Source organism: Acanthopagrus latus, chromosome 7 (genome assembly GCF_904848185.1).
Source record: "Acanthopagrus latus isolate v.2019 chromosome 7, fAcaLat1.1, whole genome shotgun sequence".
NCBI lineage: Eukaryota > Metazoa > Chordata > Actinopteri > Spariformes > Sparidae > Acanthopagrus > Acanthopagrus latus.
Window position 1 is genome coordinate 12,698,679 of NC_051045.1, and position 26,580 is coordinate 12,725,258.

General features: G+C 42.0%; 2 protein-coding genes across 5 annotated transcripts in view; one reads left to right on the forward strand and one right to left on the reverse strand.

Moving 5' to 3' along the window:
* Window positions 1-11,152, forward strand: tnnt2a (troponin T type 2a (cardiac)). The gene is made up of 15 exons (XM_037103236.1): window positions 1-159; window positions 253-324; window positions 1,256-1,266; window positions 1,734-1,751; window positions 3,560-3,616; window positions 6,206-6,235; window positions 6,896-6,920; window positions 7,916-7,979; window positions 8,250-8,366; window positions 8,473-8,550; window positions 8,639-8,749; window positions 8,843-8,952; window positions 9,041-9,131; window positions 9,225-9,265; window positions 10,915-11,152. Exons 2-15 carry the CDS (start codon window positions 287-289, stop codon window positions 10,946-10,948), a joined length of 825 nt encoding a protein of 274 aa, XP_036959131.1. The 5' UTR covers window positions 1-159; window positions 253-286; the 3' UTR covers window positions 10,949-11,152.
* The window catches only part of LOC119022409 (plakophilin-1), a 27,125-nt gene continuing 5,551 nt past the window's right edge, over window positions 5,007-26,580 (reverse strand). For 2 of the 4 annotated variants that reach the window (XM_037103218.1, XM_037103222.1), the window contains exons 3-15: window positions 24,330-24,530; window positions 23,979-24,208; window positions 23,335-23,476; window positions 22,830-23,037; window positions 22,558-22,726; window positions 21,880-21,997; window positions 19,840-20,004; window positions 19,580-19,756; window positions 19,124-19,277; window positions 17,888-18,071; window positions 16,776-16,860; window positions 16,083-16,197; window positions 13,147-15,881 (exon numbers count right to left, since the gene is read on the reverse strand). In XM_037103218.1, coding sequence (XP_036959113.1) covers window positions 16,123-16,197; window positions 16,776-16,860; window positions 17,888-18,071; window positions 19,124-19,277; window positions 19,580-19,756; window positions 19,840-20,004; window positions 21,880-21,997; window positions 22,558-22,726; window positions 22,830-23,037; window positions 23,335-23,476; window positions 23,979-24,208; window positions 24,330-24,530 — 1,908 coding nt within the window. In that variant the 3' untranslated portion in view covers window positions 13,147-15,881; window positions 16,083-16,122. Of the gene's footprint in view, window positions 5,166-13,146; window positions 15,882-16,082; window positions 16,198-16,775; window positions 16,861-17,887; window positions 18,072-19,123; window positions 19,278-19,579; window positions 19,757-19,839; window positions 20,005-21,879; window positions 21,998-22,557; window positions 22,727-22,829; window positions 23,038-23,334; window positions 23,477-23,978; window positions 24,209-24,329; window positions 24,531-26,580 lie in introns of those variants that run through there. The other 2 variants (XM_037103221.1, XM_037103220.1) reach the window with 2 other exon arrangements.

The following is a 26,580-nucleotide window of genomic DNA, read 5'->3' on the forward strand; positions in this document are numbered from 1 at the left end:
AAGTTATTAATAACACGACATCAAGGGGTCCTAAAGCCTCGTCCACACAATGCAGAGTGTCACCTCACGTTCCTGCTGGTGAGAGCGGAGACCTCTCCTCTGCTGCACACCGAGTCTCCACACCAGTGCTGTTTCTTCATCGCTCCGTCTGAACCCCAGGTGAGTTTTTCGCTGATTTGAACTTTGTGGCTACACGATGCTGTTGTGAAGCGGTGACATCAGGTGACTGTATTGACTCTGTCTGATGCTCAGATTCACTGCCGGACAACCCTGAACGCTCCCCGACATGTCTGACAACGAGGAAGTGGTGGAAGAGTACGAGGAGTAGGTTAAAGCTTGTTTCTTTTTTTTCTTTTTTTTTTTTTAATGCTGCATTCAAAAGCTCTTCTAAGCAACTCTAATATAGCTGTGGACTTGTTTTAAAACAGAAAAAAAAAACAATGTAAAGAATGAAAACAGGCTCAGAAACAGCTTCTCTCATGTACTTTAAGTCTCTGGAAGCTGAGAGATCCCAAATTCATTTGAAAAGACGTGATTTACACCCTTTTTCACTGTAGCTGCTGAGCTTAAAGCTTTAGTGCACCTTTGATTACACTGGACAAGCTGTGTAGAGCCATGTTATTTCCTGTTTTTTTTTTTTTTTTTTTTTTTTTTAAAAAAACATTTTAAGTGAATCAAACTCAATAAGGTCTGTGTGAAAGGGGTTAAGTAATAGGTAATGAGGCCCTCATAACACCTTATAAGATGCTGGTTAACATTAATAGCATGATGAATATGTTTAATTTTAGAAATCTATAAGCACTTATGAGAAACTTGTCAGCGGTGGATAAAAATGTTAAACTCATAACACCTTCTAAAGTTTATTTTAATGGTATGTTTTTATATTAAAGCAGCTGTATGTAACTTTTCTACCTCAGAATAACAGCTTGAGAATCATGCTGATGGTGCGGCGTCTTGTGATAGGCCGACTTCAGTGAGAGGGTCGGATCACAGCGTAACACGTGTGTTTACTTCAACACACAAGTTCTCAACACATAACACTGTGGTGAGGTAATGAGTCGTGTTAGCAGTCAACACCTGCGTTACGTCTGACAAATACAGACGTGGGGTTTGTATTTACGACAGCGGCAGTAAATTAATGGTTTGATTAACGACGGCCTTATTACCTGCTAGTTAATGCTTATTACACAGACCTGAGTACCACTGTAACGTTGCCACCGGGCTAATGATGTCCATGTGCGTTCGATTTTCACAGGGAGGTGGAAGGTAAGCGCTCCCATCATGACTCACCATATTGCCTTAATGACAGGCGTGATCCTCGGCTGAAACTGACGGCATGTTGTTTTGACACGAGGTAATCCGGCGAGCTTAGCACAGTGTCTCCATATAACAGTACTGCACGGGTCTCAAAGGAAGATATTATCGCATTGTGTCTCCTGGGAGTGAGACTGTCAGATTGATGGATGATTTCTTTCCTAATGTGTGAGCCCCGTCCCTCTCTAACACAAAGTGTGTTTTTGCATGAGAACACTTCCTCGTCGAGTAGGTAGATGTTTTTTTGTAAAGTCCACAGGATGCACAAGTTATTCGTTTGGGTCTTGATGGTGATTTCCTCTTCCTGTCCCACATTATAGTAGTTTGTGTGTGTGTTACATGCATTTAGCATTGTGTTTTACATTTATTATCATTTGTTTAATTCTTCCCTTGTGTGTTTCCCTGGCTGTGTGCTTCAGAAGAGGAGGCTGCTGAAGGTATGAGACTACAGCTTTAGCAATGACGTTTATAAAATCTAGAGCTCTGCATCGTTAAGGAGTGATGTTCGCTCGTGTTTCAGTCCCACACAGCACATGTGATCTAGCAGGGCGACAGGTGGAGGGATGACCGGTTTGTCCCGACACTCAGGCTGCCTGTGGTTTTTTTAAAAATAAGACGGCTGTGGCTGACAGTCATGAATGATTACATGAGAATCATTCATGTTTCACTGCATCACTTCATCATGCTTTATGAGATGCATCTTTCTTTCTTTCCTTCCTTCCTTCCTTCCTTCCTTCCGTCCGTCCGTCCTTCCTTCCTTCTGCCTTCCATCCTTCTGTTTGAATGTTGCTGGCTGCTCTGCTGGCTGGCTGGCTTTATTAACCAGCTCTTGTGCTTTTGCTCAGCAGGGGAGCAGGGGGTAGAGGAGGAGGAGGTGGAAGAGGTGGAGGAGCAGGAGGAGGAGGAGGAGGCAGACGAAGGTATTTTGCTTGCGCTTTGAGCTGAAGGCAGCTTTTCATCATTCATTGTGTGTGTGTGTGTGTACATGCCAGTTAAAACAACTCGACCTTTCAGTCAGACATGTTGTGATGAAGCTCACCGGGCACATAAACAGTGTCAAGATACATAAAAGTAATGTTGGGAAATGACTGAAAATTTGGAAAGCAAAATATTACTTTTATATAATTAAATAAAATGTAAACAATTGCTGAAGTAACTAACGCATATGGTAGAGATTTATTTTAATTTTTCAATTGCTATTAATTCATGAGTGTTTACGTTCATGAATAATCTTTTACTTGTATCTGTTATGTTTTTCTACATTTCCTTATTCAATTTTGTAGACACACATTTATTCCTATATTTACTTATTTTATTTACATATTTTTCCATAGGGGCCTAAACTACATGTTGAAGCAAAATGGTTCCCCAAGTTCCCTTAAATGAGTTTGTCAGTCGGCCCTCGATGCTCAAAAAAATGATACTAATTAGGGATCCTACATATTTAAAGAGAATGTTTAGGCCAAATTATTTTAGAATATTTAATATTAATGTATATTGTTCTTTTGTAAAAACAACACCGCTTACATGTTCGAAAAGGGTCAGTCGTCAGCTGTACACAAAAATATGAACTTCTTGTTTATCTCATAATCCTGTACACATACATAATACATAATCTTTCTTTTGAATCAAAGTATAAATGTAGAAATACAAAAAGAAATTTGCAGAAATGAAAACACCTTTTTGTGTTTATGTATGAATTTACTTTTTTTTATTAACTCTTCCCTTCTCTGGATCAGCAGTGTCAGCTATCAAAAAGACACTGTTTGAGTCCACAGCGAGTCAGTAATGGAGATATTTCAGGAGGTGTCACCTGATGAAATCTCGGTGAACTGCACGTAAACTTGCGGGTACAGTTCTGTGTTTCAGTGCATGCCGTGTCTCAAGATTTAAGTTCAGATGCAGAGTCAGATTTGAGAGGGTGTGGCTGTCGTTGCATCTGACCAACACACGCCCAAAGACACGCTCCGCTTCACCAGCTCTGCAGCGCTGTCTCCTTTAAATACCAGACATGTAAAGCTCATTCAGATCTGACTATGGCTGTTTGAACAGACCATTCTCTGCCCGTTTATCAGATGTTCCCTCCTCTCATTCCTCTCACCGCAAACTTATGAAAAATGACAGCTTACTGAAAAGGGAGAGCGATGGTTTCGAGTAAGGGCGGTGAATCAGTGTCTCACCCTGCGAGTGTCAGGCTGTCTCTGAAATATCGTTTTTTTTTTTTTTTCACTTCCTTCTCCGCCAGAGGCCATGCAGGAAGAAGACAAACCTGCCGGGGGTGAGGAGGCCAACGAAGAAGGAGGTGAGGGAGCTGCAAAGTGGGAAAACACTGTCGTCAAGCAGACGTCAAGTCAGTGTTGTTACTGTGTCAGACACCGCTGACTTCAAACTGAAACATTTGGAGGCGGTTTCTTCGTCAGGCTCTATTACTTGCACGCTGTAGATTCAGTAAAAAACAGAACAGCCAGCACACACTTGCTGCAACACTCCCTTTAATTTTAATCCTTGAAGTTTCACACTTATTCCTTCAGCTTGTGCAATTCACTCCACAAGTCCCATCCACCATTATGTATTTCTATAGCACAATTCAGACGCAAGGCAACTCAAAGTGCTTTACAAGGGTATTCAGAGTGACACAAGAAGACCTTTCGATCCAGCATCCGTCGACATTTAAAAAGAAAAGTTAAAAGAAGTTAAAGATTGAAAAATAAGCTTAAATAGTTTCAATAGTGCATCTTCAAGGTATTGTTCACAGTCGTAAATATTGCTTCAATAAAAGGCGGCAGCGAACAGAGAGGTCTTCGGCCTGGATTTAAAAGAGGTGACGGGTGGAGCCGACCCGCAGTTTTCTGGGAGATTGTTCCAGATACGTGTCATAACTGAACGGCTGCCGAGAAAAACATCAAGTGTATCGTGGTGTGTGTTGAAGTCGAGATGATGAATTTGTTCTGTCCGTAACCATCCGTCAACGCTGATCTGCTGTCTCAGTCGCACTTCACCCTGGTATGTGTCAGACTGCAGACGGCTGATGAGGTCAGACCCACATGTCCACGTCTTTATCTGAGTCACACCAGTCGCTGTCACCGGGCGAGAGAAATCCCAGATATCCCTCCCAACCCTCAGGCGCTATCTTATTAGTCAGAATTAGGTATTAGCTGTTGTTCTCAGTCAGAAACATTGAGGCGTTCCTCTGCATTGTCGGCAATCACACGACAATCACGGCACGTTAGTCAGAATCAGTCTTGACTTCTTCTTCTTCTTCTTCCTCAGTAAACACCCCGTCAGGCTCCTGTGAGCTGTCACCTGATGTGTCACACAAACTGGACAGGTGACTTGTCAACCTGCGAAAGTGTTGCTCAGTTCAGTTGATCATCAGGGTGGTATCGTTAGCCGCGGAGAGCATCGTCAGTCCAGGCTGAGATATCTCAACTTTTTTATAGAATTCATGGATAAAACACAATCAAGTTGTCCAATTCTGTTTATGACCCAGTTCCTGCAAAACTGACAGTCCCCTTAGCACCAAGTGAATGTTGTGCTATGCAGGGAGCAATTTGTCCAGTGAAAAGAAACTGTGAAAGATGGAAAAACATCGATACTGGTTCAAAAGTTCACTGACGTTAGACTGAAACATTTCTTCGTCAGGCTCTGTTATTCTGCACGCTGTAGATGAAGTAAAACACTGCAACAAAATGTGCTCGTTTAGTGAACAGCCACCACACTGTCTGAGCTGCAACACTCCCTTTTTATTTTAATTCTTGATGGCTCACAGTCATTTTCCTTCAGCCGGCTCAAGTCCCAGTCCCATCCACTGTTCATCTGTACAGCACAGTTCAGACGGGGAACTCAAAGTGCTTTACAAGGGCATAAAAATGACACAACAAGACATTTCAATTTTAAGGGACAAGACAATAAAAGGTACACTGCAGGTGAAGATGTTGGCCTAAGCTGTGCAACTGCTTCAATAAAAGGGCGGTGGCACACAAAAAGAAGCTCTCCGGCCTGGATTTAACAGAGGTGAGAGGTAGATGAACGCTGCTTCTCCGTGTTTAGTTTTGATCTTTGATTGTTTGCACCAAGACATGTAAGCTAACGTAATGGAATATAGCAGACTGACACGCAGATGTAAACCTGGTGGTGTTGTTAAGACTGACCTGGTGCTGACATTGTGGATGTGATTGTTTCATCATGTTTCATTCATTTTGGTGACCGGGGAGCTTCTTGTTGGGTGCTCACAACGTTTATGCATACTTATGTGACCTGTTGACGTTAGGCGAAAAGAAGTCATTTAGACCAGAAAACAGCCAGTTTGAAGCCAGTTCCCACTGTTCAAATCGTCGTCACTGAGCATTAATTAGAAAATGTTAGCATGCTAAGACACTTAGCCATGATAACTGCAAATGTGTTAACCTTTTTACATTTGCATTTGATGGTAGTCAATGTGAGCCTCAAAACGCTGCTGCTTATAAGTCTCACACAGCTGCTAACATGGCTGTAGTCGAGGCTTGTAAAAAAAGGGAATAACTTCCTCCTATTATAGCTTTTATTATTTTATGGGCTCGGTTTAAAAATTTTGCCTGAATGTCATTCAGAGGTCACGAATTCCGAACCCTCTCGGGACGAGAGACCTCTCATTATCAGGACAGCCTCTCCGCGGTGCTATTTGTGAAATGTGACGTATGCAACATGTTTGACATGACAACAGCACAGATAAGCGAGCTGTACCTGCCTGTCGCCCTCAGGACGGTATTTTTTTTCGGTCTCGTCATGCTCCCTAATGCCTCATTTTGCCTGTCAGCGCTCCGTGAAAAACTATTTACTGTTACCTAATGTGCACCTATTTCACACAGTCGCACAAACACGCACACAAACCTCTCTTTATGTTTCGTTTCAGATGGAGAAGGGGAGGCGGAGGAGGGAGAAGGTAATCATGTTTATCTAAAGTGCATCATGGCCTCACACATTGTCTATCTGTTTTTCTTGGACGTTCTCTGCCATGACCCGAGTCACACCCGGAAAAAAAGGTTTCCGATTAAATTTCTGCTTAAGAAATAAACTGCTGGTGTGATCTCATACAAGGTTCAAGGTCCCCGAAGGCTACGGACACAACAGATAACAGATAATATGTATATCAGAGTTTGGAAGATGAGTTGAGGGAGCATTACAGCCTGAGGAAAAAAAGCCGCTCTGTAGTCTGGTGGTGTGGTGGTGCAGATAATTCTGGATCTTTTGGCAGCAGGGTGAACAGACTGTAGCTTGGATCTGTGCGGCCTCCTCACCTCACTAAAGATGCCCTGCTAATGGACACTCATGATGCTCTGGGTGTTTTTACCTCACCCTCTGCAGAGCCTTCCTGTCGGAGGCCGTGCACGAACCCTGCCAGTTTGTGATGCCAAAAAGCTAACAAGAACTCGCCGAGCGAATTTTGGCTTAATCTCCTTAACGTCTTAGTCATTTTTACGAGCGCACAATGGGCTCCGTTGTCACAACTCGCTGGTGTTTCTTATGAAATGTTTTGCTGTTGTTAGTAGGTGGTCTGGACTAACTTCTTTCTTCTTGCTTTCTTCTCTTTTGATATCAACAGAGGAGGAGGCCAAGCCCAAATTCAAGTGAGTAATACAACAAATATTTGTTGCAGAGCTAATTCTTCCTGTATGTGTGTTCCTGTACACACTGAGATTTGGGAGGAAAAAAAAAAACTGATATCACGCTCATATTTTTACAACCATACCGCCGACAGCTGCTTAGCTTATCTTAGCTTAGCTTAGCTTAGCTTAGCACAGGGGAACAGCTAGCTTTGCTCCATGTAAAGATCAATAAATCATTCGCACCTCTAAAGCTCATTAATTAATACTTTATATCTTATTTGTTTAATCTTAACAAAGGTACCGCGCTTGGCAAAGAAATAGTCGGGATCATACGTTTTGGTTTTAGTGTTGTTTGCGCTGATTAAACAAACAAGATGTGTGGTGTTAATTGACTTATCTTAGGACAGAATCAGGCAAGCTCCTGCTCGAGGGTATTAAGATATTTTAAAACAGAACATCAGATTGGTGCAATCTGTGTACAAAGCATGCTCTCTGGTTACACGCCCCAGAGCATTATGGGAAGCATAGAGTAGTACAAGTACAAGAAAGACAAGGAATAACACATGTGATGAAATACATAAAAGATGACTTTTTCCTTGTATTTATATTTTTTTGATATTTCAATGCCTTTTTTTTTTTTTTTTTTTTACAATGACTGAACCTTAAATAAAAAGTGGGACCTGGATGTCAAGATGTTCTGGTTTGTAGACTTCAGTTAATGTCTGTTTGTATATAATCAGTTTTGCATAAAGTCCATAATGTAAAATTGTGGAATTAATTGAATGAATATATAAATGTTATAAAGGAGGAGTGCAGAAATAATTCACAGAGAAGCTCCTTCAAAGCGAATGTGAGAAGCACAGGCGCAGACATGCATCGATAGATTCAGGGGACACTTGTTTGGCTTGTTGATCCTGCGTTTAATCAGCAGTTGACATACAGTGACAGTAATTGATGATAGTCTTCTGGTGTAATTTGACCCCGCATTTCTTTCTTTCTTTCCTTTTAATCTCCAGGCCATTCATCATGCCAAACCTCATCCCTCCCAAGATCCCAGATGGAGAGAAGGTGGATTTTGATGTAGGTAACAGACTCGGAATCAAAAAACAGAGTTTATCTACTGTGCTTTGCATTTCTACCTCATCATTAAATGTGATGTTGGAATGTTAATGCCAAAGCTCAGCATTTTCTAGAGTCCCTGTTAATTATTTTCTGTTTTTTTGCTTCTTTTACCAAACTTACACCAAAACCCCTTGTGTTTTTGCTCAGTGTAGTCATTTTACAGTCTTTAATTTGAAACCAATTACAAAACGTACACACGCAAGAGGCTCTGAACTCCTGTTTCTGTAGGATATACATCGTAAAAGGATGGAGAAGGACCTGATGGAGCTCCAGACTCTGATCGAGGTCCACTTTGAGAGCAGAAAGAAGGAAGAAGAAGAGATCATTAACCTCAAGGAGAGGATTGTGAGAGCCCCGCAACACGGCCAGTCAAAAGTCAACTTATTTGTCGAACACCATGTTAAAGATCTGCCCTTTAAGATTTGCTGAGGTGTGATGATCTGCCGTGCAGGAGAAGCGGCGCGCCGAGCGAGCAGAGCAGCACAGGATCCGCAGCGAGAGAGAGAAGGAGCGGCAGAAGCGTCTGGAGGTACGATCATGCTCGGGCTGCTGCTGTACGTCTGCTGGATGAGCCACCCTCCCTCCATTTCACTCCTCGTCCTTTCTCTTCCTCGCAGGATGAGAGGACTCGTAAGGAGGAGGAGGAGGCCAAGAGGAGAGCAGAGGATGACGCCAAGAAGAAGAAAACCCTCACCAGCCTCCACTTCGGAGGCTACATGCAGAAGTTGGTGAGCAGGTGGAGGGCTCACGGTGGGGTTTGTTTCCTCAGTAGTTACAATAAGATGGATGTCAAGCGAAGCAATGTCTCATTTCAACTTTAGACAGAAAAACGCAGCGGCAAGCGGCAGACCGAGAGGGAGAAGAAGAAGAAGATCCTGAGCGAAAGACGCAAATCTCTGGACATCGAGAACTTGAGCCAGGACAAACTCAAGTAAGGTGGAAATATAAAGTGTAGGCACACGCTTTCACGTGACACATGAGGCAATGAAAATAAAACAACACTGTCCCATTTCTCACAGGGAGAAGGCTAAAGAGCTGTGGGAGTGGATGTACCAGCTGGAGGCAGAGAAGTTTGAATTTCAATATCAGTTTGCCAGACAGAAATATGATGTGAGTGCTCTTCACTGTACAGTACGTTGAAGTTTGACCACAGGAGCTAAGAGGCCCAATCGAAGTGACCTTCGGATCTTTTCTTTGTTTCAGATTAATGTGCTGAGGAACCGTGTCAGCGACCATCAGAAAACGTGAGAAACCGACTCCGGATCTCTGTCTTTCTCCCTCTAATGCCACACAGTTCCACACAGTCAGATGATTAAAATGAGCTGCGACAACAGTTCAGATATCCTGACTTCTGGTCTCCAGCATGAGTCAAGCCCCCGCAAACACTGATCCTACACTTCCAGTCACGTAACTCGATAGCGTCTTTCGTTCCTGTTTTTCTTAAAACGTGATCTTTGGTGCCACAGGAGACATTATCAACTGTTACTTTCAGGCAGTACGCTACAGTAGTTACAACACAAGCACACAGGAATTGTGCCCTGGCCTGACCAAGCTGAAGAACCTCTCCTTCAATGTCCATGACACGGCTGATGAGCGTGTCTACATAAGACCGTGCTTAACCTGCTAGCAATTCAACTGTCCAGCCGGAGGCGAGCTAGCTCCCAGCACAGGGTGTTGTCAATACTAGCTGCGTCTCCTTTAGCCAGTTAGCCTATAGCGAGAGATGTTTGTGTATCGTCGCAAACTGAACGACTCTGTCCGCCTAATGAGCTTGTGAACCTCAGGCATTGTTAAGTGCACTGAGTGAAATGGCTTCAGGAAAAAATAACAAAGCTCTTAGCTCGCTTCGCTCTCTCGAGGAATGTTGGCCTAACGCGTAACTTAACTCCCTACGATGAGTAACATAAAGTTGTTTGTGAAGTTTGCTCTCAGGCAAGACACTCTCTAAGTACATATCATAGGCAATGTACATTTCTGCAAAAAAAAAAAAAATTGGGGACATGTTGAAACTTTGCATTTCTTTATCTTGCAACCTAACGCTTCAATAGGTTTACTTTTTTTTGCTTTCAATTTTAACCTGTGACAGCGCTGAGCTTATCCCCCGGTTAGGTTTCAGGAACATAAACTACTCGGTCTGTGTTTGTTCGAGATCACGTTTTGAATGTCAGTGGATATGCACTTAACAAATCTTAAATTGCTCTCTTGAACATTGATCTCCTGCTCGGCAGCACCAGGCCCAGCACCACAACCTCTATCATGCCCGCCTGCTGACATTAACGTCGGCTCATATACATGACAGGTATATCTGTGGTTTGCAGGAGCACGTCGACATGTTATTCTGGTGACTGAAGTGTCTTGGGCCTGAAACCAGGTTGCCGAATTCTCCACACGCGCATGTTCATGCACAGTCATATTAGTTCAAGTTTTAAAGACATTTACATGCAACAAATGTCTGGTCATTTACGTTGTAGGAACACAGATGAGAAAGAGCAAAGATTACAGACTTTTGATAACTAGATTAATATCACTGCCTTAGTCACAAGGACTGTAATCCATTGAAACGGTTGGGTTAGAGAAGACAATCGGGTGCATATTCATCCATCGTCACCTGGATATGTAGCAGCCCTCTATGCTTGTGGCTAACCACTTTGAGTCATAAAAGCTCCTCTCCTCCCCATCACCCCCTGTCTATTATTTTGCCTACATGAGTTCATGATCTCCCCCTTTACTGGAAGAGCTTGCTGCAGGCTATGTCTCTATGTGTGTGACAGCTGCCCCACTTGTCATAGACACACTGGAAGCCAATGTGTTTGAGTATGTCTCAGAGTCCTTTTTGGAATGAAGGCCAGAGGATTCACCTGCCTCATAATGGTCTCCGTCTTGTTTTCGACAGATCTAAGAGGACGAAGAGAGGCCTGAGGAAATAGACACCGACTCGCCAAGTGAGCTGTCAGCCTCTCTCTGTGGATACCGCCTTAAACCAAGCCCCGTTTTCTTCCTGCCACACCCCGGCCCCACCTGATTCTCTAATACCTTCACCGACAGTGCAGTATTATATTTCCAGCTCCATCGCACTCTGGTTTTTCCTCTGTGTTTAACGGTGTAAATAAAACCACCTTAGTTGAACCAAAGGCCTTGTTCCCTTTAACCCCTCTGAGCGTGGGCGCATTCGTGTTTGTTTACACCCACAGGAAGACCAGACTACCCTGCAGCACATCCAAGACATGAACTGCAGAACGCCTGAGGCCAAAGACAGGAAGAGACACCTTCCCTCTTCGAGACGAGCTCTGACATGACTGGGACTGACATGATGATCCTTGGGCCAACGCCCAGACTTCCACCCAACATGCACACACCCACGTATACACACACACACACACACACACACACACAAGAGCTGAAAGAGAATGAATCATTTAGCTGTAATCAATGTGGGAAAATGCTCTCTCTGGAAAAAAAAAGAAAGGTTCCTCCTCCAACTGCTTTCAACTTTCCTTCAAAGTGGATTTCTATGACAACGCTCTCGTTGTCTTTTGATCAGACTCACAGATGGATAATAAATGAAGTCATTGTTATGGACCTAACGTTTTGGAGGGATTTAATCCATTATTTGTTATGACACTTGCATTCCATCCAGTGGTAATATGGTGTAGTGAGTCATATCAATTTAACACACACACACACACACACACACACACACACAGACACAAACACACACAAACAGGGGCGAGGCCGTGTCATTTAAGTAAATTGTTAATTAAAGAGAGTTGAAAGTACAGATGTTTGTCTCAAAATGAAGGGAGTAAAAGCAAAAAATTGTCAGAAAAAGCACAGATACCTGAAAAATCTACTTAAGTAGAGTAACAAGGTATTTTTTACTTCCTCACTTCCCAACTCTGTCCTCTCGGCTGTCAGTGAAGCTGCAAATGTCTGTATAATAAAAAGTGATCTAAGAGAACATCTCTGGTTCAACTTGAGTTATACCCAGGAAAGAATGCAAAAATATCAGCTATCTTCTTGAAAATCCGCACCAGGGATTTTTTTAATCGCCTGAAATACAGTTTAAAATTAGTAAACATACCACAGAGAGAGAGAGAATAGTGAACTCTTTTTTTCACATCAGCTGTCAGGACAGCACCACGGGCCAAACGTTTAATGAAACAAAGACACGAGCAGACAGGAGTGATGGAAAGATAAGAGTGTCAGTCATCACAGTTGTTCACCTCATCCTCCAAAGTATTGTGATGACGTCTGACACAACGAAGAACAGTCTTGCTGGTCCACTAAGTCAGCCAGCTTTGGCAAAAAGGAAGGGAAAAAAAAACATATTCAAATCTAAATCATACAGAACGAAGTAAATCATTTGCAATGTAAACTGTGCAGTGTGCAAAGAACACATTCAAACTCTGCCTTCGGGACTAAACTAACCTCGTTCTGTCCGACTTCACAGCCGCAAAATGGAGCCGAGTGGATTCCTCATTTTCTTGTTTTCAGAGTCGTTTTCCAAGTTAGGAAAATGGCTTGCATGCACACAGACCACAAAAACTCGGCTGGAATGACACCATGGAGCTTAATTGGTTCAAGATATCTACAAGAAATGATAAACAGAGACCCCAGCAGCTTCCAGCATGGCCTCATATTGTGAAACCATCAAATATGCAGTGTTGTGTAAAGCGCGCATCAACAGTCGTACTTGAGTAAAATAGTAAATCTTGAGTTCAGATATCACTCTAGTAAACACTTGCATGAATAGTGCATGAGTAAAAGTCTGAACGTGCATTGACTGTACTTAAGTATCAAATGTGCAAATCAAAGTAAAAGTAACAAATATTTACACGTATGTGTATTCTGTATACGAGGGGGTCGATTGATTTTCAGATCTTATATCTGCATTTTACAGATGATCAGAATCAGTGTTTTCTCATCTGACTGATCATAATACATTTAAAAACGTGCTACTTTGGCTCTGAAAAGTAACTAAAGATAGTAAAAAACTAAAAGTGGAGTTAAAAGAACAATATTCTCCTCCTAAATGCAGTGGAGTGAAAGTACAATGAAGTACCTCAACACTGTACATATGTACATGTGTACCTTTAGTTGAGTAAGGAAAGACCACCACTTCCAATGTTGTCTTCATATCTGTTATTTATTCTCCATACAGACTCAGTGACAGTGAAAGCTCGTAATTATAAGCCACACACAGATTTCTGCAAAAATACATTCAAAGCAATACTGACATCAATCCTCCCAGAGGCAGAAGAACCTCAGTGCGACTACAGAGTCTATAAAAGCTGTCCACTGCAAGTGCATCGTTGGAGCCACGGGGAATTCCCACAGATGCCAACTGCCAACCCTCTCATCGCTTTCCCAAGAATGCGTTAGTGATTTGTAATGATGGATCTTCACAAAAAAAAAAAAAAAAGCTGTTTCAAAAAGCACTGTTTTCGGTAGAAAGGTTTTGAATATGAGAGCAGATACCCTGCGACGGGCCCTGATAAAATGACAGTAGAACACATATCTGTTTACTGATTAAAAACATTTAGATATTACATATTTATTGTGCAGCTTCTCTCTTCACATGCAGATCATGATTCATCAGACTTATCTTTAAAAAAGGCACAGGCTTCAGTATCCCCTCTTTTCTGTCCAACTAAATCAAAGGAGACTTAAAAAGAGACTTTCAGTGTGCCGAAATCAGCTAACACCGACTGGGTCAACTGTTGATCCATTTCAAATTGGATTTCTAAGGTTTTTCTGGAGGATGACTGACTATCACTTTACACTTATAGATGACTAATGTGAATATGTACCTATATAATATATAACTACTTTATTCCAATCCTTCTCAGATTGATCAGCTTATCCCAGCAAACAAACATGAAAAAAAAACACACACAAAAAAACAATTCAGGCAAAAAAAAAAAAAATCCAACCCTTGCACTCAATAGTTCAAAACATTGGGGAAAAGGTGCCAAATCTCCACCAAATGTTTTCTTTGTGTACTTTGTGTCACATAAATCTGTTTCTGTACGCTGTGTTAATTATTGAGCTTAAAGGTGCAGTTTACTGGAGTCTGTTTTTGCCTGTCTCAAGTCCTTGTGCTCTGCTAAGTTAATCAGCTGCTGGTTGTAGTTTCCCGTTCAGTGTACGGACGTGAGCACGGTGTCGAGCAGTTCCCCATATTTTAAACTGTTCCTTTAACTATTATGGCACTCTTATTAAAAGATGTTTTTGTTTTTTGTTATAAATTGCGTGTTGTTATTTTCTTAAAAAACAAAACTCTGAATCACATAATCAAACAGACAACAAAGCAAAAGTAACATGACATAAAAATCCACCAAACTGCATTAAACATTAGAAATGTAGCAATTCTTTGCTTTTGTGTGAATGTTATTTAAGCTGAGTTTGCTCAGTCCTTAATAAAAATCCTTTATATACTCTGACCACATTAAACACAATCTGACAACTTCTAAAAAGCAAGCAAAACATTTTAAAAAAGTAAAATGCTTTATAATAATGGAGCACAATCTTTAGACTTTTTTTCTCTCTTTTAGCTTTTCAAATGTTTTTGTCATTTTTTAAAATGCTGCCAAATTATCAAAGATATAAATATTTTATCTTTTACTGCAAGTTACTTTTTACTGCAGGTGTCATTGTCTATGCACCATCTGGTGTATCAGCCGTACGAAAATAAACTACTGAGCTTCAGCACACATACACACACACACACACACACACACACACACACACACACACACACACACACACACACACACACACACACACACACACACACACTGATGGTACGTGTCCACAAGGGCTACAATTATTCATGTTGCATATTAAAGAGATTGGAACTGTTGTTGGGTTAAAATCAAGACAGATTTAGCAACTGCAAACCTTTTTTTTTTTTCGCTGTCTGAAAAGTGAATTAGTGAACATAAGAGAACATTTCCAAAACAAGCCAGCATTTGAAACCCCTGCGCAGAGAGCGCACAGGTGGCATTTGTCCAATCAGGTGCTGCCAGGGAGCGTTTGCGAGCACGTCCATATTGCTCACGGCACATAAGCAGCACAAATGCAGCACGAGTGCACATGGACCCTCTTGCTTTATTTCCAGCCGTGCTAGAACATACATCAATTTGGAATCTTGCCTAACACGTGCACAGTTCTCTGCAAAAATAGACATGGAAATGATCTGTGCATAGGCATCATAATAGCGCTCAACCACAGTATCAATGTTTATATCTGTAGTAAATGTCACAAACTTGGAGAGAATATACACAACAGGTGAAGGGCAGCATTCATCTGGTGAGCTCTTATTTTTTTCTTACTCCCTCTCTCTACAAGGGTTAAGGACAGTCATCATGTTTATGGTTCATTAGCAAAGGCAAACTCCATGGAAAATGATAACAGTCTGTGTCGACACACACACACACACACACACACACACACACACACACACACACACACACACACACACACACTGCTCAGGCAGGTAATGTGGACAGAGCGTCAGCCTGCTTTGGAAAAGTGTCCAAGTGCTAAGAAGCGTCTCAAGCCCTCATGTTTCAAAAAAAAAAAAAAAAAAAAAGCCCCTGTGGACACGCACCTTTACCAACCTAAAACACACTCACCTGCCTACACACACAACACAGACAGAAACATCCTCAAATTAAATACATACAACACTGCAGGATTATATAAGAAATTAAAGCTCTTGTTTCTCTTAAGTATGAACAACAAATGATTGCCTCTAATTGATAGGATCTTTCAAAACGGTCATGAAGTGAAGAATAATTTATTCCCCCTCGTTACATGGGCGTGGCCTCAGCAGTGCCTAAACTTGCTGGTTTCCATCTGCAAGCACACACACGCACACGCACACGCACGCACGCACACACACACACACACACACACACACACACACACACACACACAAGCACAGGCAGAGAGAGAAACAGTCACATTCCTCATGATACAAATTCTGCTCACTTTGGCCCCACTGGGCCTTTTAAACTTGAGTACATGCAGATTGAAGCCTTCAGAAACAGATTGTACCTCTCAGGCTCGGTGGCGCCTCTCCACTCGTCCGCCACACTCACTCGATGACTTGCATCGACCTGTGCACTGCTGTGGTGTTTTCGTTGATAAAAAGCGATTTGTTGAAGCCCAGCTGTGGAGGAAAACGTTGAAAAAAGAAATCAGTTGAGGGTATCACATGGATTCAAGCAGATGCACACACGTATGACACACCCTTGTTCTAAGTGCGAGAGGATATATACTGTGTCAGCAACTTAGAGGAGCCTCAGGCGGATCGTGGCAGCGTGAACACCAGAGTTTTTTCTTGCCAGCTCTATTTTTATTTGCGTCACTTGTTTTTCTTAAGTCATGGCATGTATCAGCACTTATCTTTCATGTATACTTGCCCTGTCCACCACTGGCTCTTACTGTCTTGACCTCTTGATTTTGCCTGTTTTTTTTTTACAAATATTAATCTACTTCTCTCCTAATCAACCGTGAGCACTGAAAACCAGTCTGCCAGGATTCCAGCATGACTGTTTCTGTATTCACTGAACTGCTGGGTGTGGCAGGAGGGAAGGGAAAGTGACTGTGAAGCCAGAGGAGTCATAATAAACCAATGTCAGCCCGGCCCTCCCACAGCTCCTGCAGGGCAGTGCAGGCATGTGCTGAGCTTTGACCTGATACACAAAACACAATAAACTCATGTTGCGTCTGCACAGCCTAATTTACCTTTTTCAGGGGACCCTGCAAATTCTTCTCGTTCCATAAGCTGTAGAGCAGCATGGAGGCTGCTTTGCTGCCTTTGGGGAAAGACCTGAGAAAGAAGAGCAGAGGTTATTAGGGAAGAGCAAACACAAGCAGGAGCATGCACCAAGAAAATATGGCAAACAAGATCACCTTCATGACAGGTATTTCAGGCACTACAGGGGAATAGGGTAAAAATCACCACCCTCAGTTGATTCGTTATAGTAAAACAATTATATTATAAATATTTATATTTCCCTCCTGTCTCACTTGCTTGTTCTCTGCAGATTGTTGTCCTGCATCATTTTATCCTCCCTTGCACAAGTTTTTTGTGATCTAGATTTCTTATGTTTGATCACTTTTTTGTACATTTATTTATTTTACTGTGAGCTACAATTTCAGACAAATATAAAGCAATTTCAGGATTACATGGTGGTGCTGGTAGGCATCTCCCTCCTATTCACAGCCTAATGTTGGCAGATTTTTAGGGATAAAATGTTCTCCAGAACCGAAATCTGAACAAAGTGTATTTTGGATGTTTCTTTCCACTAGTCCAAAAGAATCTCAACAACAATGTTTTTGCCTGCCTCGTCTGGCAGAAGATAAAAGAGGCAGTTCCTGTTTTCTGGCGGTTTTCTCATTACCCTCAGTGGCTGAGATAGTTTGCTTCTGTTTTTGAGATTTCTGTTGTCACATCAACAAAGTGGAGACATGGGTGTGATTTTGTTTGTAGTGTTCACAGGACTGGACATAGAAAAATACAGATGTAAGATTTGTTTTTTGATAAAATGTTCCTTTTGCTCTGGATAATGCATAGAACCTGCCAATATCCAGACTGACCAGAAGTTTGTTTCAGTTCCTGTTTATATTTTGTGGTTAGCAGCGTAAAACAAAATTCTATTCACTGCCATTGAGAGAAAGACACCCCAGAAAGATCTTAATCTCAAAGTTATCGGCATGAATACAAACCACAAAACCAAAAAAACCCAACCCTCTAAGGCAACACAAGCCCAGAGTCAGCTCAAAGTAATGCAGACAAGTGCAATCAAGTTTGTCACCTGAGCCACGCACAAACAGGTGAATAAATAAAGACTCACCCGTTCTCGCTGAGGTCTCCCAGTGATGACACCAGTTCATTACTGATGACCTTCTTGGTGATTTCAGGGTCAGCCGCCATCAGAGTCCGGACTGTGCTGCAAGTTGACGCTATAGTCTCGTCAGAGTTTCCCAAATCCTGGGGGTTAGCGAGGAGGCTGGTGAGCTCAGGCAACATCTGCTTTGCTGCAGAGAAACGTACAGTCATTCAGGTATGTGAGTCCACACAGGTTTAAGGACAATAATGATCTCTGCCTAGATGACTGTTTTAGCACCATTTTAGAAATAATTCATTTTAATACACATGAAAAGGCATATGACGTGGTTGTGCACGTAGCACACATGAGCAGATTACATACTCTGTTGTTGGTTGCTTAGTTACAGAACAAACAAAGAATGAGGCAGGGAAATATGACCGCTCCTCACAGAATCCCCCCTGATAATGCTGTTTTTATTAAAAGATTGTCAGCAGCTGTGTTTGTCTCTCTTTCCAAAGACTGTGTTAACAATGCCTGTTTATGTCTCTTTAAATATAAACTATATAACAACCATTCTGTTTATGTACAAAATCATTATGCTACAAACACTGATAAGGCCCAATTAGGGGGAGAATGTGGGTGTTTCAAAAATCTCTGTTTCTGCTCATCCAGATAAAAATCACTGACAGCAGAGTTTCTGGATACTTTCACCCTGGAGGGATTTTTCCAAAAGGTTCAGTGTCAGTGAGCAAAAACAGCATTGTTTTAAGAAACCCCCATGGATGTTCAAACAGGGCCTTAATCTACATTTATGTACCTGCAACACTGTTGCCTGCAAAACAAACATACTTCTAGCGATGAGAAGGACCAAATTACATATAATGTGTTACTGCACTTTTTCCTTTACTTCCTACATTTTAACACAATATCTATAATTTCTACCCTCCCAAGATCACAAGACTGATTTCAACCTATCTGTGCACATAGCTAACTTTACGTTTTTGAATGATTTTTATATGACTTTTGGTTCGGTTTTAACTATGCACAGAAATGTCCTTCAGAGGGATACTTATTACTTTAACACTTGGTACAATTCAGAGCATGTACTTTCTTACTTTTACTTTTGTAACAAAGATGAATCAGTACCTCTACTTTTTACCAGAGGTTGTATTTTTAAGTGTCTCAACTTCTTCTTGAGTGAAGAATGTGTGTATTTTTGCCCCTTTTACATACAACAACATGTTTTAAGCTTTTTCTTACCCATGGAGGTCTGCAAATTGCTGCTCCGGGACATGTTGCCCATCAGGGACATGACCGTCTTCTGCAGGCTGCGGTTAGGAGACTTTAGAAGAGAGGACATGTGAGCCAGAGCCCCCAACTTCTGAACCAGAATCTGGCTCATAGCACTGGAGCCCTGCGGGAGAAGAAAAAACACAATAAAGACCTTCACTATAGCTGTCCACATTTGCATTGTGATGCAGCTGACTTTCCCATGTTTCAGCTTCCTCTTTCTTTGTCTAATTACCTCTGTATCCCTGGATACACAACACACGCTCTCTCCCAAAACCGGTCAGTTACTCTTTTGAATGCAGTTGAATCATTATTCCTGCTACAGTACCTCTCTCTCTGTCTCTTTTTATCCTTCGTTAAATCTGAGATGATCCGTTAATACCACACACAAATGACAAGCCTGATAATTATCTACTTTGTCCTCACCAGTCCTTTGCTGGCAGTGAGATTCTGGAGGGCGCCGCAGGAGGCTTCCAGGGTGGCATCTTTCTGGGACGTGCTCAGCAGAGACAGGTAGGTCTGCATGGCTGATGGGTGGGACAACCACTTCACACCTGATGGGGCGCTGTTGTCTAGAGTCCCCTGAGATGCATCGAATGTAAACTGAGGAAGAGAAAAAGGTCAGAGAAGGGGAAAGGTTGGTTTATTCAACAGACAGTAGTGGAGGTGTGGTGGCTGATGCTCACCTCCTTCTGAGCCTTGCCTGCCTTGGGGCTGAAACATCCGATCGTGGGGCTTTTCTTTCCAGCTTGAGCGTCTGCCTTTGGGAGGAACTTGCTGAAGCACTCAGGGGACTCCGACTCCAGTTGGTAGGTCAGGTTGTGGAGGATGCAGACACAGTTCTCCACAGACTAAAGGAAAAACAACAACATGTTCACCTTTACATTAGCAGTTTCACAAACAGTATATTAAAGGGCTTATTATGATATTTGTGTTTGTTTTGAATATTTTACCAGTTCAAGTTTACCAGTTGCAGAAATAAGACACATATTGAAATAACATACATCTAGATTTAAACTGCGAGGGAGGACTTGAGACTCAATAATTAACTATCTTACTCTAAATATTGATTTCTGCTCTAACTTATTATGTAATTTATTTTCATCCCTTTCTCAGGATGTCAAGGGAACTACTCTCCAAATGTTCTTATATTCCAACTGAAAGACTTGCATTAAGTTAAGTATCAAGCATTTATTTTTTGGCCAAGTTAAAAATAACTCTTAATATCTTTACATGCCAAATCTCTTCAACAGAGAAAGTGAGTAAAATGTCATTGTGACCAATGTACAAAAACATAAGAATAACAACCAGGGTGACAAATTCTGGAACATCCCGTTAAGTCCATTTTTCTAACTCACAAATGTGACTCATTTACGCCTTTCTGAGTGATCTGTGCTTTAGTTCAATTCTCACTGAGTAAGCGAACATCCTTTGTGGGGTCAAGCGAGTGTCAGCTAGAGTGTTCATTTAACAGGAGGAGAAAGAATTCTCTGTTCTGGTAGGTTAAGTTAACGGGGCGAGGTTAACCACTATACTGTCACTTTCACTACGAGAGGGTAACTTCAGAGAGCTGACACAGACAGTTCTCACACACAGCACAATCGTACTTCACTACATCATTAAAAGAAGCGTTTGTAAACATCGTGCCAGCACAGACATGGAATTAAGCGTGCGTCCACACCCAAAACTTCCACTAATGAGCATGTCCATGTGAAACCTGCTAAATATATACACGCTGCTGACGCTGACTGCGTTATTTTTCAGCTTACACATGTGTGTAGATGTGTGTGTGAGTCTGTCAGTCTGCATTCATGTACATGTGCTTAAAGATGCATTCCCTAGTATCCTGGCTCAACACATTCTGTGAGTTTTCAGCTGCTAACCTACATCACCAGATATGAATCCAACCGCAGCTGTACTCAACTGCTGCTCTCACGTCCACAATTCAGTTTTAGAACGATGTGGAAAAAACAACAAATGCTATGAGCAGAAAAACAACCCGTGACCTGACAAAAAAACAAATAGATTCAAATTATAAGGCCAGAGGACATGAAGTCCCATCTTTCTGTCACGTCACCAGGATAAAAAGTTGGCATCTAATGTTCCTGCAAACCTCTGACACGTTAACATTTGTAGTTGTCACACATACCATTCTGACATTTCTACAAAACGTGTCGTAGTACATCAAGTACATGTTTATGACCTGACTGTCATGTCTGGAGGTAGAGTGTATTGTGGAGGTGCTACATGCGTATGAGGCTGCCAAACCAGGAGACCTTGGAACAATTTCTAGCTGTGTTTGTGGCGACCAAAACAGGTATTTTACCTTAAACTTAAACCTAATCAGAAAATGAGCACAGCAATGTCACAACATATTATTGTGTATTGAACCAAAAGAAACGTAAAGCTGCAAAATAAAGTAATATAAAACTTCGATCTACTATTATTACTATTACAGTAGTTAATCTAACTAATCTGAAATTCAGGCCAATTCCTCCTTTTAGCTTGTGACAGCAAGTGACTATTTCATTAACATATTTGAAAATAGTGTAAAATGCTTGTCACAATTTCCTTAATCCCAAAATTAACCTTTCAAAATGCTTGTTTTGTCATTTGATAGTCAGTTCAATCATATAAAAACAAAGGAAATCAGTACATCTTCATACTTGAGAATGTGGAACAAATTAATCTTTATTATCTTTTACTAAAAAAGCAGCTTAGTTTACCTTGTCATCAGGGTTGTCCTCTGCCACACATGACTGGATGTAACTCATGAGGGAGTCAATGAGCCCACGGCAGTCTCTCATCGCCTGCCTTTCACTCTTTTGGGCACAGCTCAGGTTCCTGCACACATTTCAATCATTGATTTTAATCCACGTGGAAACACCTACATGTTTCGAATACAATACGAGACACAGAGCTGAGTGCCTCGACATTTTACTTTCATCTACACACCCTGTTAGCAAACATGGTCGTGGTGATAAGACATGGGGTGCTCAGAGCAGGAGTTGCAGGTGAACTATTATTCAACACATGTTTACGTTACATAACAATGTAATGCTGATCTCTTGTCTTACTTATCTGAAGAGGATATAATCCTTAAGTGTAGATATAAAAAAGTATGAAGCACATACATCACACAAAAAAAGGCATAAAAAGACAAAAAGGCTGCTCTTCTCCATGTGTTTCCCAGCACATTAAATTCAATAGAGCAATGTTAATAATACATTATGTATTAAATTGATGAATCACTGACATAACAAAGCCTTGACAAAAATGCCAAAACATTGCTTTATTTTGTGAAACCTAGTTCTCAATGCTGCCAGTAAATTTTCTGATCTCTCCCTTCAAAACACAAAAATCAACCGTTTATAGCCACACTGATTGGAATTAAATGTTCTCACCGCAGGCACCCTGTGGCACTGTAGAAGACATCAGGGTGTATGTTGTTGTTGGCGCTGCTGTCTGACCAGCAGGTGAATGGCACCACCACATTGTCAGTCAGAACAGGCAGAGCTGTAGCTATCAGTTCACCCTTCAGCTCATCGGCGGAGGACAGGTTCCACAGCAGTCCTTTACATTGAAAGAAAAGTAAAGCTAAAAGCACGCTGGCCAATATTTTGTGTTTGATTTGTCAGGGTCTGTCCCACAAAACAAAAACAAAACAAAGCCCTACCAGTGATTTGTTTCTGGGTCTCAGTAGAATCGGTCTCCTTCAGTAGCTGCAGGGCCTTAGCTATACCGCTGCAGTGCTGCACCTCCAGCTTGTTGCCCTGGTGCTTGAACACCAGGTTCCTCAGAGCCCCGGCAGCAGCCTGGTTCACCCCGGGACTGGAGCTCCGCAGCAGGGTGACCAGAGTGGGGATTCCTCCGAGTTCAGAAACCTGTGATGCAGAAATGTGGAGGGAACAGGTGCTGAAAATGTGCGACTTAAAGGCTTGGCGTTGACTGAAGAGATTGTAAGTTACAAACAGATATAGCAGCGAGGTGCGATGATGGATACTTTCCCCTCCCTTCCCCTCAAGGCAGGTTATACAACGGTCTTCACAGAGCACACCGACAACTGTATCCCTGCTACAAGGCGATCCTCTCGCAAATGTGATGTGAAAATAGTGCATGTGTGTCATGTTTAGAGGGTGTGTCTGCACAAGCGTTTACGGTATGATAGTGTGCCAGCGTACCTCCTGTTTGGCATGCTCCTCTTTGTAGGTGGTGTGTTGGATGAAGGTGGCTCCACACTGCTGGTAATTCTCCTCAGGGTGAGACAGATACTCCACAGCCTCCTTCAGGGTCAGGTCTGACATGTTCACCGCGCTGTTCACTCTGCAATAACAGGCACAGTTTTTTAAGGTTTTAGATTCTAGGAATCTAGAAAGGTTCAGTTAACAGCATGGATTTAATTTTTAATTGCTTATAAGAATCATATACAAGAACTAGCATTGTATGAGAAAATAGACGAGGAAAATAAAGTATTGTCAGTCAAGAAGCATAAATAAATAGCATAAATAAAAGCATTATGTATAGAATATATGTTTTGTGCAAGACTGTGTAAACTTTTGACCAGGGAATAGCAAAAATTCACAGTGTAAAGTCTGAGGAATATTTCTAAATGTGGAAAATGGTGTTTTATGATGTAGCATTTCAATACAGGAAAGAGAGGATGATGCATTTTGAAAGGTTTAATTCATAAAATATGGCCAGAATTTGAAGAAAGAGCCAAAAAATGTACAGCCAGCGTATCATCAGATTAGCCGACTACTGCTGCTCTTTGCTCTGCTGGCTATCCCTGGATGAAGCTAGCTACTGTTAGCAGTTATCAACTCACGCTGATTGCTGCTCGAACTTAGATGTTTTGATGGTTCCCATCCTGCCGTCAGTCTGAGACACGGTTGAGGGCGGTCGAACCATGCGTGTCTGGCTGTTGGTCAGCTGGCTGTTGTTCAGCTGAGAGCCGTTGGTGACAGAATAGGTGCTGTGTCTGCTTGCTCGAGTACTCTGGAATGTCTGCTGGTTTTGGACAGTCTGCTGGTTTTGGACAGTCTGCCCCTTTGCTCTCTGCAATAAAAAAGATTCACAATGCTTATACAATGTGTTACTGTGGAGGTGTTGCAGTTCATTTAATGGTGTTTGTTTGAAGGACTGTTTCCCTAAGAAACACATGAAAATGACTGATCACCATAATCTGAGCAGACGGACTGACAGGAGCAGGAGCAACTGAAAATGCAGGAGCCAAGGCGGGGTCACTGCGACTGGGTTTCAGCCCATTGGGACTCTTGGGCCAGGTGGAGGCATTCATTTGCTGTTCCCATGTGCTGGAGGAGACGTGTCTTCCTCCTGCGGTTCTGCTGGATAGAGTGCGACTCTTCTGATTGTTGAACTAAAAAAACAAAGACAGAAATGAGGTTGCATCTGCATTGTGTTTTACTCAGACTTGATATCAATGCCCACACGAAACATCAAAAGGAATCAGTAGAGGAGAACTATGGCTTAGCTGACGAAAACAGAGATATCTGCTCCACTGCGCTGCAGCGGCCTGCCAGGTCACACAAAAAGAAAGTAGGTAACAAACTTTCCACAAGAAAAGTTTTGAATGAAATCTCCTGTAAACCAAGACAGAGGAATTTGACCTGACACAAAGCCTGCATACCTCTTCTTTTCCTCCTTTTATTCAGTTTATGTTGAAAGAAACAGTATGCACCAAGCAATCACACAAAAGTAACATAATATCTGTAATTGGAGACCAAGTCTAGCAGTTTCTCACAGAGGATCTTTGTGCGCGAGTCTCAGCACCCGTTAGACCTGTCTTCACAATCCTGGTGTCAAGAAACGGCTTAATCTCATGTAATTACATTTTGTGTATGCATCCAATTATTATGGCTATTTGCTTGTTATCTGGCTTTGTCTCTGTGCACTGGTGTTTGTGAACAGCACACACAATTCAAGCTTTGCTGCGAACCTGTCATAGCCTGAGCAAAATGACAGAACATGTCTTGCACATGCTTTAACCATGAGTCACTCTCACTATTACACCTTTGTCTGCGATTGGCTTTTCTTGAAAAGTAACAGTGAAAAAAAACATTCCTAGTGGTCGTTAAACACGTTGATCGTTAGTGAGGAGGGACACATGCACCACTGACAACCAAAAAACATAAACGTCAAAACTTAGGAACTCAAACTATTTTCTTACGCTTTACTGCTGCAGCTCTTGAAGGTTTGGATTTGGGCAATTTTGTCCAGAAGGAATGTCTGTTAATGAGGAGGCAGGACACACACACACATGCACGCACACAGACACAGACACACACGTGCACACACACCATGGGCTCCGCGTACAGACTCTCTTTCCTGTTTCAAACCGGACTGGTTGCTCAGTTACCAGCCGTACGTCAGTCAAAACACTTAGCGGTGAAACCACAACGGAGGAGAAACCCGTCAACAAAATGTCCAATAAGCACTGGCAGTGTGTTTCCTCTCAAAGTGCTGCATATTTCCTTCATTTGGCTACAGCCTGACTGATCCACTGGCCGGGGCCTTCCTCATGTCAGAGGATGGATGGATGGATGGGTGGATGCAAATTCAGAAGAGCAGCACAGAAAGACAGAAGGATGCCTCTTTGATGCTACCCACCAGTTTTCACACACTGTCCACTGTGTACTCACCCTGTCTGAACACTCTGTTTTAGCTCCTGCCTCTTTAATCCAACAGTGAAAATACACAATCTGCTGTATACACATAATTCAAAGTGCTGTGTTCAAGTCATAATAACAGAATAAAGACGCAAACTGTGACGGCTAGCTTGGTTTTAAAGTAATGAGGTGAGGTGACAGTTGATTTAAACATCTGATTAGATTAAAAACAGAAACACAATGACAGAGTCGTATATCATGACGTGATCATAACGAGCCTTCATCAGCGAGACAGCATTCACAATCTGCCTCGACATGCCACAGCTCACTGGCAGTAGGTCAGGCCAACGCGTATTCACACACATGCACAAGCACACTCAAACCACACTGATGAAGTCAACATTACTCCTCTGTGGAATTTGGATTAGTCGAGTATGGTGCATGAGTTGAACTCACGGCACCTTGAGAAAGACAAGTACGTGAAATATTTAATCATTTGCAGAAACAGGAAATGACACAGGGCTGACTGCTGGATACATAAGTATGATCGATTAACTGTTGATTATACTCGTAGCTGCTACAGTCCGTCTTTAGGCCACGACGGCCATTAACATGTTCACCTACTGACCCATGACTCACTAGAATTTACTACACAACGACATGAGACCACACCAATCCTCAAACTCGCTCTACATTTTAATCTCAACTACACACCTTACATGGTACATATACGTATCACAGCTGTGATGCGATCACCCTGATAAAAATATATTCCCTGACGGTACGCAAAACTGTTTCTTT

Excerpts from the sequence above, each read along its gene's own strand:
- tnnt2a (XM_037103236.1), top strand. The coding sequence starts at position 287 with ATGTCTGACAACGAGGAAGTGGTGGAAGAGTACGAGGA. Across the intron at positions 7,980-8,249 it reads GAGAGAAGGTGGATTTTGAT|GATATACATCGTAAAAGGAT; the intron begins GTAGGTAACAGA and ends CTGTTTCTGTAG. Across the intron at positions 9,266-10,914 it reads GTCAGCGACCATCAGAAAAC|ATCTAAGAGGACGAAGAGAG; the intron begins GTGAGAAACCGA and ends TGTTTTCGACAG.